Source organism: Triturus cristatus, chromosome 9, assembly GCF_964204655.1.
Source record: "Triturus cristatus chromosome 9, aTriCri1.1, whole genome shotgun sequence".
Classification (NCBI taxonomy): domain Eukaryota; kingdom Metazoa; phylum Chordata; class Amphibia; order Caudata; family Salamandridae; genus Triturus; species Triturus cristatus.
In genome coordinates, this window is record NC_140592.1 from 923764874 (window position 1) to 923787905 (window position 23032).

At 42.6% G+C, this 23032-nt stretch overlaps 1 protein-coding gene across 2 annotated transcripts in view; it reads left to right on the forward strand.

Annotated features, from left to right (window-relative positions):
• Positions 1-23032, forward strand: part of DDX24 (DEAD-box helicase 24) — a 204041-nt gene that overhangs the window by 158667 nt on the left and 22342 nt on the right. For both annotated transcript variants that reach the window (XM_085626472.1, XM_085626473.1), the window contains exon 7: positions 4551-4739. In XM_085626472.1, the coding sequence (XP_085482598.1) occupies positions 4551-4739 (189 nt within the window). The remainder of the gene's footprint in view (positions 1-4550; positions 4740-23032) is intronic.

Consider the following 23032-nt stretch of genomic DNA (forward strand, 5'->3'; position numbering starts at 1 on the left):
TCTTTAATGCCTTCCTGAAAAGAGGGACAGATTGTTGAGTTTTGATTTCAGTAGGGAGGGCGTTCCACAGCTTGGGGGCTAAAGAGGAGAAAGCCCTTCCTCCCCACTTGACTCTCCTGAATCGAGGCACTGATAACAAGCTCTTTCTAGAAGAGCGGAGATTTCTACAAGGGGCACAAGGTGCCAGCAGGTCCTTAACGCCCCCAGCTCCAAAGCCAGATAACGCCCCATAGGTCAGGCATAGGGTCTTAAAAGTAATCCTGGCATGAATCGGAAGCCAATGCAGACTCTTCCTAGCAGCTGTAGCCGAGAAGAGCCTCGGGGCATCAAGCACGAATTTAGCTGCCGCATTCTGGGCGGTTTGCAGACGTTGCACAAGACCTTTATCTATACCCGAATACAGGGCATTACAATATTCAAGCCGTGAGGCAACCAATGCAACCACAATTTGTTTGTGAGTCTGTGGAGCTAGGTAGTGTTTTATTTTCCTAAGAATATTACTGATGCCCCAACAGGTGGCAACTGTCCTATTTATCTGCTGAGCCATAGAAAGAAAGGGGTCAATCAGCACTCCCAGATTCCGGGCCGAGTCCGTGGGAATAGGACACACTCCCAGAGTAGGAGGCCACCACTCAGAGGTCCAGATGTCCCTCTTTCCACTAAAGAACCTCGGTTTTTTCCCCATTCAGCTTCAGTGAGTTATAGATCATCCACTGAGAGACTGCCTCCATGCAATTCCTAAAGCTGAGAGCAGAGGAATTGCCCGAGTGTGAAAGGGACACCATGATCTGGGTGTCATCAGCGTAAGAAACCACCTCCATCCCGTAAGATCTTATTAACCTGGCAAGTCGGGCCACATAGATATTGAAGAGGGTTGGACTAAGAGCCGACCCCTGTGGAACCCCACATTGCACAGGCAGGGATGGAGATAGGAACTCGCCCAATTTGACCCTCTGTTTCCTCTGATCAAGGAAGGAGGCCAGAAGGCTCAAGGCCGGACCATCCACCCCTATCTCCCTGAGACGAGATGTTAGGATCGAGGGAGATAGGGTGTCAAATGCGGCTGTCAGGTCTAACAGGACTAAAAGAGTGGTATGACCCTGGTCAACCTCCGTGCGGATGTTATTTAGCACAACCGTGAGAGCCGACTCCGTACTGTGAAACTTCCGGAAACCGTGCTGGGACTGATCCAGAAGACCCGAAGTATCCAGAAAGGCCGTCAGATGTTCATTTAAATGAGTCTCCAGCATCTTTGCAGGTGCAGGGAGCAGTGAAATAGGTCGAAAATTCTTAAGAATTTCAGGGTCCAAAGTTGGCTTTTTTAAAAGAGGCTTAACCACAGCACTCTTCCACAGGGTAGGGAAAATGCCCTCCTGCATTGCCCTATTCATGATATCCAAAAATAGGGGCAATAGAGTTTCCCTGCAATCCTTAAGAACTTTGAGAGGACAAGGATCCAGAGGGGACCCCGACCTGGTCTTACTCAATAGCAGGTCCAGTTGGTGTAAGGAAAGCGGGGGAAAGCTAGACCGGCTCGCTGAGGAGGTCAAATTTCCGTTTGCTGGGGGGGGATGTAACAGAAGTAGGAGGGGAAGGCATAGAGGCCCTTTGCAGTTCAAGGGCAGAATAGATGTCTATTTTAGAGTGGAAAAACTGGGCGATCCTATCACAGAAATCTTGGGAGCTGGCAATGGGGTCGGGCAATTGCAAGGTACACAAAGAATCAACAATTCTAAAAAGATCTTTGGGGGAGGATAGAGCAGTAGTTAACTTGGAAAAGTACTCCTGTTTTTCTTTAATCACCTCGGCCTTATACCTTTTCAAAAGAAGTTTATGCTTTTCCCTCTCTTGATTGTCCCAGCTAACCCTCCACAGCCTCTCCTGCCTCCTACAACCCTGCCTTAAAAGTCTCAAAGAGTCTGAAAACCAGGGGGCCGAGGGTCTCTTCCTGGCGGAATAGCGCAGGAAGAGGGGGGCCAACAAATCAGCAGCCCTGGCGATGGAGGAAGTCAGTTCAAGAGCCGCCATATTGATATCGCTCACTGTGGCAATATTGCTGTTGGAAATTAAAGGAGCCAAAGTATCGTTGGAGATCATCTTATAGTTTCGTTTAAGTTCTTTTCTACTGGGAGCATTCGGCCTAGTATTTGCAGAAGTGGCCTGGAGCTCCAGTGGGACAGCAAGATGATCATACCAAACCAACGGAGTTGGCAGATCTGTTGATAGCCTAGAGTCGTTTGAAAATGCCCCATCCAGGATGTGAACTGCCTGATGAGTAGGGTTTTTAACCAATTGCTGAAGGCCACATGCGGACAGCGAATCCAGAAGGGATAGAGTTTCCCTAGAGTCTAGGTTATCAAGATGAAAATTTAAGTCCCCTAGGACCGTCAGCCGTGCACAGCCAAAATAGGGTTCTAAAAAGTTAAGCAGAGTCTGGCTGAACTCAGCTCTAGGTCCCGGCGGCCTATAAATCAGTATGCCCACAAAAGGAGCAGCGAGGGGGGAGGTTATTACAAAGTTTAGGACCTGAAGAGAGTCAGAGGGGGCAGATAGGGTAGTAATGCGGCATGAATGGGATGTTTGATAAAGAATCCCCAGCCCTCCTCCTCTACGTCCCACATGGTCCATCCTGACTAGCGCATAGCCATCGGGAATGACATCTACCAAATCCGGGCCGGAGGAATCAGAGGCCCAAGTTTCCGTTAGGAAAACCCAAGAGGGTTTTCTTGCCGACACAAACTCACTAAAAGCAATATTATTTTTCACCAGCGATCTAACATTGATAAGGAAACCGCTCTCAGTCATGATGTTAGAGGTGGCACTCGACTTAATGGGAGGACTAGGATAAGAGGCACAGTCTGACGGCAGCGTACATTTTCGAGAGTGACAGCCACAACCCAAAACATCGAGGAAGGCCTCCGGAGCGAGAGAATAATGACATTGCAATCGTCGCGGTCTAAGGGCAACTAGGTCATGATATGTATAAGTACAACTTACATATCTGTCATCTCTATGCCCAGCTACCCTCTCGTCCTGACAGTCCTCTAGCCCGTCTTTAACGCGGACGGGCGCAGACGGGCTGGACTCCGGCGCGACTCCGGCGCGATTACAGCGCGCCCGCTGCGCGCTTGCATAATAGCCTTAAATAGAGGTCTAGCGAGTCAGCCTGCCTGCTAGACCGCTACCCAAAATGGCGCCCGCTATCCGTCCCTTCCTACCCCCAAGATGGCGCTAGGTGTCCGTTTCACCGCGCTGGGGACCCGCTGAAGCCACGGTGTGTCTATTAGTTTTATAGTGCAAGTATGCAAATTTAAAACCAGGGAATAATCCAACGAAGAAATGTAAGTAAAATACAGCAAAACAGGATATTTTAAAAAGTTGAAATAAGGCACAGGTTCTAAGGAATTGAAGCGCTGAAAGCCAGGGCACTAGCGTGGTTTGGTTACCTTGTCAAGGCTCACCCGCCTGCTTCGCCTCCTTAAATACACATCTAGCGAGTCAGCCTGCCTGCTAGACCGCTACCCAAAATGGCGCCCGCTATCCGTCCCTTCCTACCCCCAAGATGGAGCTAGGTGTCCGTTTCACCGCACTGGGGACCCGCTGAAGCCGCGGTGTGTCTTAGTTTTATAGTGCAAGTATGCGAATTTAAAACCAGGGAATAATCCAATGAAGAAATGTAAGTAAAATACAGCAAAACGGGATATTTAAAAAAGTTGAAATAAGGCACAGGTTCTAAGGAATTGAAGCGCTGAAAGCCAGGGCACTAGCGTGGTTTGGTTACCTTGTCCGTACGTAATCATATTTGTTTGCAAAGTTTGTGTTGTTGTCATAGGTTCAATACCCATTTCTTAAAATAGTTGCTGCTTAGCATTCATTTACAATTTTCTTATTTTGGAGAAACAATTTTTATTTCTTTTTAGAAAAGATTAATAAACTTGCTATGGTGTTCTCAGCTGATAAATATGTTTATTATATTTACAGCTAGTGTCCCAGCCAAAGCTCATGAATAAACAGATGGTTCAGCCGCTTCACTACATACAATTGTGCTTCGTTCAAAACTACAAGTATCATAAGGCATTCTAACCAGATATAAAGAGAAGTTGTTAGCAAAATAGATTGTCCGCCCACCTGTAACGGCAGATATTTGTCCTCATTAATTCAATGTAGAGAGCTGGAGATGTTCACACATTCACAAGGTACTGGTTTAATTCCCTTCACAAGCTGTTAATGAGATTTACCACCAGAACAAAGAGGTGGCTTTATTGCAAACATGTAATTTTCAATTGTATGTAGTCCAGGTAATGGCAGAAAAAGACAGCACATATTTGCAGCTGATAATTGAGGCTTCTGATGTTATTTGAACAGGTGGTGGAAATTCAGACGCCAATATGTGCTCCACTTGTTGATAACATTAGTCATGTCTAGTTCTAGTGTTGATGAAGACTTTCCAGGAAGGTCTTTAAAACATAATCTATTTATTAATAAATTAAGCATTGTAAAGTCTAAAATCTGTCTTGTTTTAACTGAAAGCCATTGTTTGTCTTTTACAGGTACCACGCACCTCCGAGCTTTATGTTCACAGAAGTGGCAGAACTGCAAGAGCTACCAATGAAGGTTTAAGCTTGCTGCTCATAGGACCAGATGATGTAGTCAATTTTAGGAATATCTATAAGACATTGGAGAAAAATGAGGAGCTTCCAGTTTTTCCAGTTCAACAGAAATGCATGATTGGAATAAAGGTAGAAAATGATAACTTGTATATCTGGCTGTTGTAAACCACAAAACTCAAAGGATCATCCATGACTTATTACAATATTGTCAGTCAAGTCTCTTGTCACAAAAACATAGAGTATGCCTTGTGGTGTGGTTGGGCTTTTCCAGTTCTTTTTTAGATAATTTGGTTAGCAACCTTAAACATTCTGATGGATATGCCTTACTGTGGATTCCTCACCGTAGAATATTCTCTACGTGTCAGACTGGATTCGATTTTTTTTTTTTCTTCATTTTTTTTTTCATAGCAGTGCTCCCACACTCTGGCAGAATGTCACTCTGGCAGGTGACATTCAGCAGCACCACCTTGGCTCCATACCACCCCAGAAGTGACAGAATGTAGCTGCATTTAAGCACCACCCCTGTGCGCTGACTACAGTTCTTGCTTTCTGCTGCTTTCGCTTCTGAATTTGTCTGTTTTACACTAGTTCTTAAGCTTCCCATCAGCGTGCTTGGGAAAGATGTCTGCATCACAAATGATAGGATTCATGCTGTGCTGCTAGATATTGGTCATGGATCCACACAAAATGTCTCTTTGGTGCCTGAGATCAGGACAACTCTGAAGTCATGTGATAATTGCACCCAAAGGCAATTTCAAACCCGGAGACAAAACTTTACATTGGCAAGTAAAAGAAGAAGTTGGGGCCTTCGTGTAGGTCTCTCCCCTGCTATAAATTGCGAGCTCGCACTTTCTGCTGATCATATACATGTTCCCATGGCTTTTCCACTTCCCACTTAAAGTCTTCTGATAAGTCCACGTCCAAACACAAGCATTAAAAGTAGGACTCAACCACATCCTGCTATTCCGAATCCAGAAGGAAGCACAAGGGCGCCAAGCAGCAAGTTGCATTCCCTCAAGATTGCCAGTCAATGATCCCATTCCTCAGTTGTCCCCCAAAGCACTTGTTTCTTAGACCGTTGTTTACTCTGCAGCAGATTGAGGCCTTCAAAGAGGTCATGCCGCATATATTCAGTGCACTTCAGGCCCCCTCTGGGGCACCTTTTGGCAGCAAGGAACTGCAGGTCCTTCCCAGGAGCCGTCTATCTCCTTCTTCCAGATCTGTGCCGAATCTAGTACAGTTCTCCACATCGACCCCACGATCCACGCTAGTTATCGATGGCACATGCGGATGACCCAGTGCAGACGCCTATGTCAGCTTGTGAACTGGGCTCGACTGATGATGTATTAAGAAATTAGAAAAGCACGGGCGTTCACCGTGAAGCCTTGACTCTGAGGCGGTGTCTCCACCGTGTCACAGCTATCAGTAGAGGCTCATTTATATTTTTGGTACTGTGCTAGAACAGACTGCATTCTAGGATTCTGATGATGGTGAGGGGGATGGCTTGCTCCCCCCTCATTATGCTGTTGAATGTGATAGAGATCAGGGTGTGTATAATATTCCCACTACCACGGATAAAGTAATCTCACAGTTACACGCACATGCATACATCATACGCTAGGGCCCATTTCACTAACATACGCTCAAATACTCTACCAGCAATAAACCTGTGGAAAGAAAACACTCCTGAACACCCTGCATCTATATCGAGGTCGATAAGACCTGGTTTTTGTGACTGTCCCTAAGCATAGTCTATACAATATATACAACAATAATCAATAACGCAAACCCAATAATTGACAAAAATGAATATCCAACACCATGTTTAAAATTATATTGCTTTATCTAAAATTAGTCAAAGAAAATTCAATCAGAGTAAATCATTTCTCATAGTTACCTATTCTAGCTAAATGTCAGAACGGGTCAGGACAAGTCTCTCGGTAAATGTCTCTCAAGACGAAGTCCCGTCAGCATCAATTCTCAGCAACGCAGGTTCATCACGCAGCAAAGGCAAAATGGCAAGTGGCAAAAGGGTGGGGAGAACCCTCTCTAAGCTAACAGTTTTTATAATAAATTGAACAAAGGAAAGATACATTGGAACATAGGAAAAATCATTATGTCCGCCGGACTTGCTGAGCAGAGCGAGAAGGAAAGGATGCAACATTGCAACATTTGTGAACCTCCGCTCAGGAAAAATACACATAGCGAAGACTACGGAACAGGAACCAAGAAAATAAAACATGTATCACATTAATCCGGCTTCTCCTCGGCTATCGAGCCACAGTTCAGAGTTTCCCTCTAAGGCTCCTTTGTTTTTCAAGACTGCCAAGGACACTTTCACTTCTCTTGGAGAACTCCCAAAAAACTGCTGCTGTCCTCATGGAAAGTTTCCCGACAAGGACCATGGTCAGTTAGCTTCAGAACCATTTCCAGCAGGGGTCTCCCTCGTCTCAGCTTTCAAATTATAATCACAGTCAGGCTCACTTTATTCAGCCTTCTCTCTCAGGGCAACATAGGCCTTAATAGACCATCTTAATTAAAAGAGACAAAAACAACGTTACTACAGCATAGTGATTAAACAGTGTTAACCCCACTAATACCCTTATGTGTATGCATTTATCTAGCACTTGCAACATAGGAAAGCATTAATTCAAAAGCGTTTTGTGCTCAAAAATAAACAGCACATAGCAACGTTTAAACATGAAAAACACATTTAACACACGCATTATTATTAGTCAGCACATTTAAGCACATTCACGTGTAACTCTTTCTTGTTAAAACAAACGGATTGATTAATATAAACACATTTGCACAAGACAAATAATTAATTATTAATAATTAGTACAACGAATAGACATGCCAGAGCTTCAAAAGCCCCAGAATTTTCAAACTGAAAACTCTGCTCCAGCAATCCCCCCTTTGGTGATTTTATCACCAAATAAACCCAAAAAAAAAATTAGTGAAAATTTAGTCCCATTTTAGGAGAAATCAGAAATGTCTTTTCCCCTATACACAACATTAAACACCAGTCCCTCTTTCATCATCCCTTTTTGTCTTTAAGTAAACACTCTCCCTCAATTCTTCTAGTTCAATTTCTTGAGGTTCTCTCTTCAACCTCTTGTTTTTCTTTTCTTTATTCAATTTCTTCCTCCCTCCCCTGTTTTTACAACACACACACACCAATCTTATTATTAATAAAGCCACAATTATACAAGACAAGGGAAACAATATTCTACCTATAATAGTACTACCTATCTTTGCAATAAAATCCTTAACAGCTATCATCTTATTAGCTATTTTAGTCCACAAACTCTCAGCTTCAAGTGGTACTAATTCTTCATGCAAATCAGTAATATTTTTGATATAGACTTTTAGGTCTCTACTTTCGTCTGGAATGTAAGTGCAACAATGTTGAACTTTCAGCATTCCACAGACTCCACCCTCCTTGGCCAATAGAATATCAAGGGCAAGTCGATTTTGCATAGACATGGCACGTACGGCACTTAATTCCGTATTTACCAAAAGAAACCCTCCAGCGGTATTTGTCGATAAGCGATCAACCACTGTAGACAGTTTCCGAATTCCATAAGCATTTAAAGAAATTCCCACTGCTGGAATCAAAACCCCAAAAATATCACCCACTATTTCAGACCAAGTTTCTCTCTTAAAACGCATTAGTAAATTAACATCTTCTACATCTGTTACTTTATCTATATGAAAAGTCTTTGGAAAAACTAGGCCCACATAACACGTGCCATACCAATGGTCAGGCAACTTGTAATAAGCCTTATTCCCACAAACATAATATACTCCTGGAAAAATCGTATCTTCTCCACCTCTGAAACCCCAACCTGTTGCAATGAAGTATGTATCATGGCACTCACTAGTCCCAACAAAATATGTATCATATTGGGATTTCCTTCATGTAATACAAAGTTTACCCTTCTGTGGTGCGTCTAGAGCTAAAGTTGGACTAGCCCCATTCTTCAACTCTTTTCCCATCTCAATGTCCCAAATTGTCTCACTCACTTCATATTTCCCTGCTTTCTCATGCCTGTTCAATCTCCTTTCTTCTACCATATCCAGGAAAGCTTTCTCCTCTCCTTTCAAACTGCAAGTTAAATTATTCTTAAAAATGTAATCTAATGTTAATCCTTTTTCTTCAATAAAAATCTCACCAAAAGTGTTAGCTTCTTTAGCTGGATTCAGCTCTTTGTTCATTGGCAAGTGCCCAAAAATACTATCTCTGTTAGACATCTTATAATCTACTTTCCCTAACAAATAAAAAACACTACTTAAAATACTACAGGAAATACCATATGTAGCTGGTAAATGATGATAAGTAACACCCTCTGAAACGGATGCAGGTAATTGCATACAGACGTAGCAATCCCTTACTTCCATTGTCTTCACATATTCATATAACAGCTTCGAAAAAACATTACTAGAAAAGTTATTAATTGACCTATCTTTGTGTGTGTAAGCATTACTAATTCTAATTGGAACTTGTTTTTGTGAATTCTTCTCTACATTTGTCATATTCTCTATATGCATTCCAAACTCTACTCTAAAAGTAACTAATAAAACTAAAACACCCCATAGAAGCATTAATAATCCAGTACAACAGCAGCACATCCTACACCACCTCTTAAGGAAGGCACATCTATTTCTATTATCCTCTATGTTAGCCATTTTAGTTTAGCCTCTACTACTCCACTACTGTTTGAACTTCTTCAATTCTTCAGTAATTCTTCAGCTTTCAGTTTATCCAAATGATCTCTTTATTCACTTGATCCAAGTGAATCCTTCTTTCACTCAGTTTGGATACTTGTCATTCTTCACTTCAATTTCTTCAACATCAAATTGTATCAGATCTCCAACATCAAAATCCTCTGTACTCGACTCTTCTCCAATGTCAGTCAAGAGTACTTTCAGAATTTCACCAGTATCTTCCTCAACCACTTCTCTCAAGATCTCTTCCGGATTATCTCGAGTCACTGTTTCTTCTTTTCCTCCTTCAGACAGTGCCACATAAGACCATTCCGGTGATCTGTACTTTTTGTTGGGTCTTCTTACTCTTTTTATTTCCACTGGTTCGTTTGACTCCTTTGATTCTTCTCCTTCAGCTTTTGAACTTTGACTCGAAACTTCATTCACTTGTTCAGCTTTCGATGTATTTGCTCTTATCACTTTGTATCTCAGCCTCTTAACTCTGTTGTTAGGCCAACGGTCTCCTCTTAACACCTTTTTCGGCTTTATTTCCTTATTATTTCTTTCTCCGATCCAAGTTCTCTTTCTCAGAACTCGACCCTCTGTTTGTTCATCTTCATCATCTGTTTCAAGTGCCTCTTGTTTCCGTTTTCCAGCAGCTCTCTTTTTCTCCACAGATTTTTTCACCACTGTTTGAGACTTCCCTACTCCTGTCCCTCCTCGGGTCTCCGACACGCAATCTTCTTGCTGTCTACTTGTCCCTTCACCTGGCTCATCAAGAATGTTCCCTACACCTCCTCGGGGGTCTTCCGCAATCTGTCCCTCTCTATCTTTTTCTGACCCTACTTCTTCAAGTATAATCTCAAGTGGTTCTTCAATCTCCTCCTCTTCTGATTCAGGAGTAATCTCTGTGTTATTTCTCTTTTCTTTTTCCTTCACTGCTGTTTGAAACTTCAGGCTCTCTTACAGAATTCGATCTCCTCTCTGATACTCGCAGTGGTTCATTCGAAGCTCTTCCTACTTCTTTCCCCACTTATTCTGTATCTTCATCATCTCTGGAATCTGACTCTTCAAAATACTCTTTACCAGTCCCTTCTTTTGGGTTTGGAACTCTCAGAGTATGACTTGCATGTACCCAGTGCTTCACTCCAGCACACTTTACTGCAGTCGTCGTAGTCAGAATAACTTGTCTTGGCCTTCCCCACCTTGGAATCAAGCAATTTCTTCTCCTGTGAACTTTTATCCTCACCCAGTCTCCTGGACTCCGATCATGAGCTTGCTTCTTCTCAAGTGTGGTAGCTTCTTCTCCAACCTGGTGAAACACAGAATGAACTGCGTCAGCCAGGCCTTTACAGTAATCCAAAATCATGTCATCAGTTATTGTCACCAACTTATTGACAGGCACGAATGCATGGCGCATAGCACGTCCCATGATTATCTCGTGCGGACTCAAACCAGTAGTTCTATCTGGAGTAGATCTCATAGTCATCAGAACTAGAGGCAAAACATCTGGCCATTTCATGCCAGTGGCTAAGCACATTTTTCCAGTTCTATTCTTGATTGTGCCATTAATCTGCTCAACCACACCAGAAGCCTCTGGTCGGTATGCACAATGTAGCTTCTGCTGTATTTTCAATGCTTCACAAATCAAACCCATAAGCTCATTTTGAAAGTGTCTACCTCTATCAGACTCAACTGTTACTGGAAACCCGTACCTAGGAATCAACTCCCTTAACAGTAACTTTGCCACTGTTAATCCATCATTTCTTCTAGTCGGGTAAGCTTCCACCCACCTTGAAAACAAACAGACTACCACTAGAACATACCTCAGTCTGTTTACTTGGGGCATCTCAATGAAATCGATCTGCATTCTTGTAAAAGGACCTCCTTCTCTGCCTATTGTTCCCAGACTCACCACTGTCTTTTTCCCAGTGTTAAATTGCTGACAAACTAAACACCTCTGACAGATGCTTTCTGCAATTGTCCTGAACTTTGCATTGTACCAGGTCTGCTTGAATGACCTAACCATCGCGTCCCTCCCCAAATGTCCCTGGCCATGATACATCCTTGCCATTGACGACAAGATGGAGTTCGGCATCACTGGTCTGCCATCTCTGTAGACCCAAACATGGTCTGTTTCTCTTGGAGCACATCCTGCCTTAATCCAATCTTTTTTCTCTTCCTCTCCTGCCTCATCTTGCAACTGTTTCACTCCATCCCAGGTCTCTAGGACATTAGTAAACATCACAGATAGAAAAGACATTTCCCTTTCTCTGTCCCTGTTGATGGACTTATTCGTTTTGGCACAGTATTGCGCAACATCGTTGGCATATCTGTTTCCAACCGTTATAAAATCCTCCCCTGGACCATGGGCAGCACATTTTACAACTGCTAACTCCTTAGGCAGCTGTATCGCCTCAAGCAATTTACCAATCATTTCAGCATTCTTTATTGGAGTTCCACTCGATGTCAAGAAACCTCTTTGTAGCCAAAGTTGGCCAAAATCATGCACCACTCCAAATCCATACTGACTATCAGTCAATACAGTCGTCCTCAAATCTCTCCCAATTTCGCAAGCCTTTGTCAATGCTATCAATTCAGCAACTTGCGCAGATTTCACTCCTTTCAATGGTGATGCTTCCATGACCTCCGAAACTTTGCATACCGCATATGCTGCACATAGCACACCATCATCATTTCTCAGACATGATCCATCCACAAACAACACATGATCACTCTCATTCAAGGGAAGATCCCTTATGTCTGGTCTCGGTTTTGTACAGTACTCAAGCACATCCAAACAGTCATGATCATCTTCCATTTTCACACCCACATTTTCAATGTCTGGCAAAAGCGTCGCTGGATTCACATTCACACATCTCTCAAGAGTCACATTTGATGCTCCCAGAATCACTTTTTCATATTTGGTCAATCGACTATGTGACATGTACTGAGTTCTACTTCTTGTCAAAAGAATTGCCACATTGTGAGGTACGAATACCCTTACAGGATATCCCATTATGATTCCTTCACTCTGTTCCAGACTCCTGCATGTTGCAGCCACAGATTTCAGACAACCTGGTAAACCCACAGCTACAGGGTCAAGTGTCGATGAGAAGTACGCAATAGGCCTTCTCAGTAATCCATGTTTCTGAATTAACACTGAAAGTGCACATCCATTCCTTTCACTGCAGTACAGCTCAAATTCTTTCTCATAGTCAGGCATACCCAAAGCTGGAGCCTCACACATTTTACTTTTGAGCTCTTCAAATGCTGCCATTTGTTCTGCATCCAGATCCAATGGATCCGTCATTTCACTTTTTGTCAGTTTAATCAGTGGCTTTGCTATCAGGGAAAAATTAATTATCCACTGACGACAATAACCCACCATACCCAGGAACATTCTCACTTCTCTCTGGGTCTTTGGAGCTTTCATTTCTCTGATTATTTTGATCCTGTCAGTAGTCACTTTTCTCAGACCTTTTTCAATATTGTGTCCAAGATAATGAACCTCTTTCTTGCAAAATTGCAATTTGGCTGGAGATACCTTTAACCCTCCATCTGCCAGATGATTCAGTAAAGCTATGGTATCTACTTCACAAGCTTCACGTGTTTTTGATGCCACCAGTAGGTCATCAATGTATTGCACTAGCACTGAATTCTCGGGCATGATCAAACTCTCCAACTATTTCTTCAATAACTTATTGAATATCGAAGGACTCTCCGTATACCCCTGTGGGATTCGACACCATGCTAAGATACGCTGGCCAAACCTAAATGCAAAAATCGGCTGGCTATCATGATGCAACGGAATTGAAAAGAACGCATGACACAAATCAATCACTGTATACCACTCAGCATCATGTGGAATTTGATACAGGATCACTGATGGATTTGGCACAATAGGACAACATGCCACCACAATTTGATTAACTTTTCTCAAATCCTGTACAATCCTAAATTTCCCATTGGGCTTTTTTAGTCCCATTATCGGTGAATTACACGGACTACTCAGTAGTTCTCTCAGGACTCCTTGCTGAATCATTTTCTCAATTATAGGAGTTATCCCTTCAATTATTTCTGGTGTCATTTTGTATTGAGGAATGTTAGGATATGTTATTCCCTCTTTTACTGCAATTTTCACTGGATCTACGTTATTCATCAATCCCACATCCTCTCCAGTAAAATCCCAAACTGTCCTTTTCACCGTGTCTCTCAGCTCTTGAGGCAAATCCTCCGGATTAAACACAGCAAATGCACCAATTAACTCACTCTCTCTATTTTCTAGAGTCACTCGGTACAAAGCATCTTCATCTGGTGTCTCAAAGGCTATTCCATCCGGTGTACAAAAAATTGTTCAATTCATCTTGCACAACAAGTCCCTACCCAATAGGTTCACTGGACTCGTGTCACAGACAATGAATCTATGCATGTCTGAAAATTTCCCTATCTGTACTCTTACCGGTTCAGTAAGACGTGTTTTGATTTGTGTATTGGCTACACCAACTACTTGTATTGCTTCATCCGAGAGAGGAATATTTCTAACATCTGTTGACCTGACAGTTGATCTTGTCGCACCTGTGTCTACCAAAAAAGTAACACTCTCCTCATTTATTTTCCCATCCACAAATGGTCCTGCCTGGTCTATTTCTAGAGTTGCACCAAGTATGCACTCTTCTTCCTCTCCTCGGCACCGTCAATAATCACCCTCAGACTCACTCCCTTCACTCTTTAACAAGTACTGCTGTACTTTGTTAGAACGTCTTGGTTTGTTTACCTGCTCATCATTGTAGAATCCTGAATCCTCATTATACTTTTGTAACCCTCTATTCTGCGGCAAGGGCGGTTTTGGCTCTTGACTCTGCTGTCTCACAACTTTCTGTTGTTGCTGCTGTTGATTATTTCCTTCGTTCTGCACCTGTTGATTTAAATTTTTATTTTCATTACTCACTAATGGTGGATTAGGACACTCCGATCTCCAATGCCCCAATTGGCCACAGTTGTGACAAGGGAACTTTTTCTTTGCTTCCTCAAGACTTCCTTTTCCTTTTCCTGCATATCTAGGTCTATTCCCTGCATTATTTCCTGGATTATTCGCTTGTTCCACTAACTGTGCTTCCTGTCTCTCCGCAACTTTCACTTGTGCCCACATTGCTTTTTCTTTCAGCTTTCTTTGTTTTGCTTCAATTTCATCACTGAAGTATTTTGCATGTCTCAGGATCTCATCTACTTTCTTACTCTGCCAATCCACTGTGTGCTCACGAATTCTCTCACCAATTTCAGGTCTTAGGCCATATACAAATCTGTATACAAAGTGACTCAAATCTTTGTCACCCAGGTGTTCATCTCCACTGAATTGTTTAAATGCCAGTATCAGCCTTTCGTAAAAAGCATGAACTCATTCTTTCGCTTCCTGTTGTGTTCGATCTATCTTTACCCAGTCTGTCTCTTTTGCAGGTACTTTACTCTTCAGGTATACCATCACCTGATCATACTTTCTCATTACCTCTGGATCTGGTGCCCCTGTTCTTGGGTCTCTTGGATATTCCTCAGTAGGCCAACTCACAACTATTTTACACTCAGTCCACAAGTCTGCTGGAACAATTATATCAAACAGACTATTCAGGTCAACCCACAGCACTTTTGACAATTTCACAAACCTATCTACCTGCCTATACCACTCGACGGGCTTTTCTCTCAATCGAGGGAAATCATTCGTAAATGATAAAATATCCTGTCTGGTCCATGGAACATGTACATATCCTCCTCCAGGTATTTCTCTCATAGGATAATTATCCACTGGTTTCTCCTTTTCTCTCACTGGAAATGCTGAATAAGTCGTTCTATCTTCAGTCTCATCTCTTTTCTTATACCACCTATCCTTCCACTTTTCAACATCACCCCATCTTCGCAATAATGCTACCATTTCTTTAATCTGTCCTGTTCTACCAGTAGCATTCAAATTTTCAATATCCTTTTCTGTAAAATCCATCCTGTAAGTTCTCTGTAAAGCTTTCACTTTATCAATGTCAACTCCCTGTTCATTTGCTATTGCTCTTAGCCTGTCATGTGTATTCCTTGCTCTCCAGGTAACACTCTTGCACATAAACATTAGTTCACCATCATGATGACTCTTTAAAATCTCTATTGGAACTGTTCCTGTAACAAGCTCTTCTAGTTCTACACGTAACTTAGCTACGTCAATTACTTGTGAATCTTTTTCTTTTTTCTGTAGAACCTTCATCCAATCATTCAAATCATCAACTGTTATTTCAGCAGTTTTTCTCACTGGAACCACTCTCTTTTGCGGTTCTAAAATCGGCATCCCTGAACAACTAGCTTCACTAGCATCCAATATTTCACTACATGTGTCATGTCTTTATTGTCTCAGGTCATTTCTTTCTGCTCTTTTGCCTGAATCTCCTGAAGGACCAACTGAATTTGTCAGATTATTCCCAACATATGGAATCACCAGTCCATTCTCACCTGCTTTCTGTTTATCAAACACAGGCATAACTGGACCTATTGTTACAGGCACCGTAACAGCTTCTAGATTCTTCGTTAACTCCCTAATCTTCTCAGTCAACTCTGTTGTAGTTCTGGCTAATTGTCTGGCATTCTTATCAAGGTAATGATCACTCCTTACCTCAGGTGTCTCATTTTCTGTCTCACTAACACAAACTGTATCTCTTATCGGAGAAACAACTGGGGTACTTTTGTCCGGTTCTGGTCTATATGGAGGTGGTCTTTTGTAAATCATGTCATTCAAGACCTCATCCTCGTACTCATTAACTCCATATCTTCTTATTTCTGACTCAGGAACCCTTTCTGCTCCTCCTTCAACTGTTCTCATCGGATATAATCCCTCTGACATACTAACATCTCGCTACCTTTTCATTCGATCATGATGAGTCTCACGATCATGTCTCCTCCCAAACATGTACCTATAATACCCTCCTGATCTTTGTTTTTCTCTCTCATGTACTTCTTCTTCCCATTCCACTAAAGCCTCGAACTGTGTAGGTCTCGGCTTCGGGTCAAGACATAACATCTTTTCCCGTAGATTTCTCAACACGGCCAGATTAAATGAACCATGTTCTGGAAATGCTAGAACACCATCTTCTTTAGTATACCTAACCCAATTCTCCAACCATATACAAGTATGAAACCCATGTCTCGCAGCCATGAAGGATGCAGGTGTTTTCGGTGGAGGTAACAACTCGCCCTCTCTTGTTTTAACATCTTTATCCTTGCTAAACCACTTTTTAACTTTACCAAAAAATGTTTTTTTCTTCTTCTCTTCTTGATAATACATTTTAGCGTTTACAAAGAACTCGCTACTCTTTCCGTATTATAAATATACAATACGATTTTTCAACCAATTGCAGCGCGGCTCACACTAACGCACCAATCCTGGAACGTTTACGTCACTAAATAGCTCTTCCAATCCTTGCGCGGCTCACACTAACGCACCAATCCTAGCGCGAGCACTATTCTGATCTACCATCCAATCAGAGCGCGGTCTTTCTGACGTCAACAGTCGCTGCAGTTTGTCTCTGTCTTCTGTCACTCGTCTACCCCTCCTTTACAAAAAACTTTTCAGTAGACTTCGTGTCAAAATTTCTACAAAATCTATTAGTTACAACATAAAAACATCTCCATTGTCTGCTTCGCTAACCACAGAATAGTAAAAAAGTTTATTTCATAAGAAACCTTTCATTGACACAGTAGCACTTCTTCTACTCTGCCCTATTAACATACATTCATTAACTGTTTCCTCCAGGACTTGTCCAAAGAGTCTTACAATCAACTAAATTTACAAACATTCACGCACATTCATACAAAGGAAATATAGTACATACGCACAGAATCCTGCTTCCCGAGAACAGACAATCTGCTCCACTACAGAATTATAACGTACACCAACTAAGCAAGCTTTCTTTGCCCAGTTTTTCAAATAAGCTCAGAGAATACCTATTACTCCTCCCGCGATAAGCTTTAACGGAAATCCTTACGGATCCCTGGGACTTAAGACCAGAGTTTCACAGATAACCTTCACTATCATTCACACTCCTTATATACCAGAAATATCTAATAGTAACATACGACGATGTCACTTATTCCGAACCCAGACATTGTGACGCGCAACTTCAATTGTCACACGTTATTCCTTACAATTCCGTCTTTCCCGAGAGCAGCATTTACTTCCCTCTGCCCTACTACGGAACTGCTACAGCAGCTTCCAAGTTCCAGAAGCACTACATATAACTTAACATTACGACTCCAACATATAGTATTAGTACATATACCAACATGAACCAATAATCAATAATCAATAAAAACAATCTTATCTAATCAAAACAATCAACAAAACCATCAATCTCTGCTACCAGGAAATTGATAGAGATCAGGGTGTGTATAATATTCCCACTACCACGGATAAAGTAATCTCACAGTTACACGCACATGCATACATCATACGCTAGGGCCCATTTCACTAACATACGCTCAAATACTCTACCAGCAATAAACCTGTGGAAAGAAAACACTCCTGAACACCCTGCATCTATATCGAGGTCGATAAGACCTGGTTTTTGTGACTGTCCCTAAGCATAGTCTATACAATATATACAACAATAATCAATAACGCAAACCCAAACCCAATAATTGACAAAAATGAATATCCAACACCATGTTTAAAATTATATTGCTTTATCTAAAATTAGTCAAAGAAAATTCAATCAGAGTAAATCATTTCTCATAGTTACCTATTCTAGCTAAATGTCAGAACGGGTCAGGACAAGTCTCTCGGTAAATGTCTCTCAAGACGAAGTCCCGTCAGCATCAATTCTCAGCAACGCAGGTTCATCACGCAGCAAAGGCAAAATGGCAAGTGGCAAAAGGGTGGGGAGAACCCTCTCTAAGCTAACAGTTTTTATAATAAATTGAACAAAGGAAAGATACATTGGAACATAGGAAAAATCATTATGTCCGCCGGACTTGCTGAGCAGAGCGAGAAGGAAAGGATGCAACATTTGTGAACCTCCGCTCAGGAAAAATACACATAGCGAAGACTACGGAACAGGAACCAAGAAAATAAAACATGTATCACATTAATCCGGCTTCTCCTCGGCTATCGAGCCACAGTTCAGAGTTTCCCTCTAAGGCTCCTTTGTTTTTCAAGACTGCCAAGGACACTTTCACTTCTCTTGGAGAACTCCCAAAAAACTGCTGCTGTCCTCATGGAAAGTTTCCCGACAAGGACCATGGTCAGTTAGCTTCAGAACCATTTCCAGCAGGGGTCTCCCTCGTCTCAGCTTTCAAATTATAATCACAGTCAGGCTCACTTTATTCAGCCTTCTCTCTCAGGGCAACATAGGCCTTAATAGACCATCTTAATTAAAAGAGACAAAAACAACGTTACTACAGCATAGTGATTAAACAGTGTTAACCCCACTAATACCCTTATGTGTATGCATTTATCTAGCACTTGCAACATAGGAAAGCATTAATTCAAAAGCGTTTTGTGCTCAAAAATAAACCGCACATAGCAACGTTTAAACATGAAAAACACATTTAACACACGCATTATTATTAGTCAGCACATTTAAGCACATTCACGTGTAACTCTTTCTTGTTAAAACAAACGGATTGATTAATATAAACACATTTGCACAAGACAAATAATTAATTATTAATTATTAATAATTAGTGCAACGAATAGACATGCCAGAGCTTCAAAAGCCCCAGAATTTTCAAACTGAAAACTCTGCTCCAGCAAATGCTTATACCTGACTTACTACCACTGTACTTGACATGTCCCCTGAGACAAAGCTTAACTTGCCACATGGGTCACCAGTGGCTGAGTGCCTCATTCATACTGGTGGTTCAGAGGGCAGGCAAAGTACTTAACCTACCGCTGTCTTCCATTAAAACTAGAACAAATATTTTAACGGAAATCCTACAGCCTGGGCCAGCAACATCAGAGCCCTTTCTTCCTTTCAAGTGACTCTCATACATGCTCTGATGGCCATCTTGTCAAAACTATGTTCTTGGCCACGTGTGAACAGGCAGGGGCCTGGACGTCAAGCCCGCACCCAGTGACCTGGATTTTCTCATAAAGTATCCCACCTCAGAGAGCCTTGTTGTGCATGACTCCAATATTAAAATGAATGCCAATTTCCCACTACTGTTACTGATAGGGAATCTTAACAGAATTGACGCCTCAGGCAAATTCGTGCTTTCTTCATCCAGTCTGGCATTGCGGTCTGTCAACGAAGTCTGCCTATTAGGTCAATACGCCAACATCCTTTGGGGCATGGCCAGCAAGATGTTGCTGGCAGTTCTAGAAGATCTGAGAGCCTCTTTCGCCCAGAGGATACATGATGGTCTAGACAAAGGGAAATATGTTATCCGCTTAGGGCTGGATACCACAGGTTGCCTTAGCAAAGTGGTTCTTTTCAATGTGGTCTTTCATAGACATGCCTGGAGGAGGAAGGTCCATTGGGTTCTCCAGCACTATGTAGAATTCATTGATGGACATGCCCTTTGATGGGTCTCAATTCTTCGCTTTGCAACACTTTAAAGGTAGTTGAACTACAGCACATTCCTTGGGGCTGTTGGCTCCTACACACTTCCTAAACCACTTTCGGAAATTTAGAGGCTACTCTAGAGGGCTGACATGTATACAAATTGAGACTTTACAAACCGTAATGCAGCGGGCAACCCTGTCTTTTCAGGCATGTGCACATGGAACAAGCTGACAACATGCGGGCCAGCATAGGCACCAGTTTTTCAAGGGCTCCTCCCCTACTACACCGGTCAACAAACCACCTACGTTTACACTAAGTGGCTCATGTCCACCTAGTGGGAGTCAGGATCTAACATTTCCTCCAGAATTCATGATCCATTACATCCAACTAAAATCGAAATTATTCAAAACAGCTATGCTCTACCCTTTCTTTCCTACCACCCAATATACCTCTCACTCTAGAACACATTTCCGAGGAGCATTTCTCCATCACCCTAAAGGAGATTCACCTGTTGCTCCCCAAAGTGCTGTAGAGAAGGTTTTAAACTCAGAGTAACAATCCCTTTCTTTCTCTATTTTCTCATTCCAGACAGGAATGGGGTCCTCAGCCTTATCTTGAACTTCCATTCTTTGTGCCTTCCTACTGAAGGAAAGATTCAAGATGATGACGTTGGCTGTGATCCTGTCTGCTTTGGCATCTGGATGGTATCCCAGGACTTGCAGGATGCTTATTTTCATATACCCGTTCTGCAGTCCCACAGATGTTACCTGCCCTTCAAGGTAGGCCAGGATCATTTTCAATTAAGACACTCTATTCAGGCACACCTGCCCCCCTTGGGTGTTGGGACAAATGATGGTGGTGGTCGCAGCTCATCTTCCGAGGAATCACTGTGTTGCTGTACATCGACACTGGCTGCTGAAGGCAGTCTTGCCGCTATGAAACGATGGTTTTCAATATAAATAAATGGAAGTCCCATCCAAATTTCTCTGAAATTTCCATTCATCAGGTCAATCCTGGGTAGAGTGTAGTTTAGGGCTTTCCCTCAGCTGTACTGAGTCTTGGGCATTCAGGCTGTGACTTGATGTTTTAAGTTCACTCCTGGATTTTTCTGCGTATGGTGTGAGCTTTTTGGCCTCTTAGCCCCGTGCATCCTCAATTGTAAGCCCTGCCAGATGGGACATGCAATCAGTAAAGTGGAACCTGAAGTCCCAGTGGGCTGTGCCCAAAGGCCACCTTTGCGACACCATCTTGATCTCTGGGGATGCAGCTCAGGTCTGCCGTGGTGATTGAAAGATTGCAGTTTGTCTTGCAGCGGGCCACTCTCCCTTTTCCATCCAGAGCTTTCTCTGGTGATGATTTGGGGTAAATCTGGGAAAGCTGGAGATGTGAGGATTCTGGTCTCCAGTGGAGAGACAGTTTCCACATCAGTGTTTTGGAGCTGCGGGCCATATATGTGGCTCTGAAGGCTTTCTTATTGTACATTCAAGGGAAGGATGTGGCAGATTCTCACTGGCGACACCCACCGTCGTGAGGTACTGTAACATGCAGGGTGGGGTTGGGTCCCAGATCCTGTCCCATGCCGATATTGCGCCAGAGCTTCTTCCTGGTTGCAAATCATCTGGTAAAGTTCTGAAATGCAATTGCAAATAAACTCAACATTGTGGCTGCTAAATCCTGAGGTGATGCAGGTTGTCTTCCAACAATTGGGAGAATCCTGGCTAGATCTTTTCGCCACTGTCAAGAATGCACATTGTCAACAATTTTTCACTTTGCAGTTTCTGCAAGTACACTTGATACGGGCTGCATTGCGGCTGGAATTGGACAAGAGACTACTGTATGCCTTCCCCCCACTCTCCTGTCCCTGAGTTCTAAAGAAAATCTAGAACGATCGGGCCGAAGTCATCCCGGTGGCCCTGTATTGGGCCAGGAGAGTGTGGTACCCAAAACCCCTGAGCACGAGCACTTGTTCTACAATCAGGCTACCACTCCAGGAGGACCTTGTGAATCTGCAGAAGGTCAGAGGCTGCCATCCGAATCTACACAATCCTCAGCTGTGTCGAGATTGAGTGCTGGCAGTTGACTGCGTTTGATTTGCTGTTTAGAGTGGCAAATATCTTTCTCGCTGCCAGACACCCCTACACAGAATCCATTTATGCCAGGTACTGGAACAAATGCATGGCCTGGTACAGTTCCGAAAATACAAGCCTCACAGGAAAAGCTGTTGGATGTTTTTTTTTATTTGTTTTTAGCCAAACAAGACTTTGCAGTGGGCACTACAAAAGATTATCTTGTCAGACTTTTTAACCTTCATTTTGCTGGACCAATCATCCTCTTGTGATGAGGTTCATTAAAGGTTAATTTCATTTTCTCAAATAACTTTTGTAATGCCATAGTGGAACTTTTACCTTGGTCTTGACATTCCCCATATATACAACCTTTGGATGGACCTTGACGATTGTATTCCTCATTGCAATTACCTCAGCGCATAGCATGAGTGTATTACAAGCACTTTTCCAGACAGATTGGTGCTGAGGACTCAGGTGGCCTTCGTAACTAAAGTCATGATTCCCTTCCCTGTTGGACAATCCATCACTCTGCCACTGTTTCGTTTGCCCCTTAAAAGAGGAGGAGAAGGCTCCATCTGTTGAACCTGAAACTGCTCTGTGTTCTTCATAGGTTGCACCAAGGCTCATTGTGTGAATAATCAGTTTTTGTAGTGTTATCCAGAGCAAAGAAAGGGGAGGTGGTGTAGAAGAAGACCTTGTCAATGTGAATAGTCCTCTGCATTATGGTCTTCTACTCACTGGACATGACGCAGCCTGTGGAAGGTATGGGAGTCCATTCTACCAGTGCTAAGGCTGCTACCACTGCTTTGGTACGAGAAGTGCCTGTTAATAATATCGTCCAAGCTGTGATGTTTTTGCGTTAGTGCACATGTCCATAAAGCACTACTTCCTTGACGGTCAGGTCTGGTGGAATGGACAATTTTTCTGCTCCGTTCTGCAAGACATTTTGGTCTAAAGTCCACTCTACACCCTTCATCTTGTGGAGGTACGACTTTGGTATCTGATAAATTAAGGAATCTGCGGTTAACATCCATCTAAAGAACAAGTTACTTACTTTTCAGTGAAGCTCTTTCCGGTGGATACTCTGTCTAATCGCAGATTATTCATCCCCCCC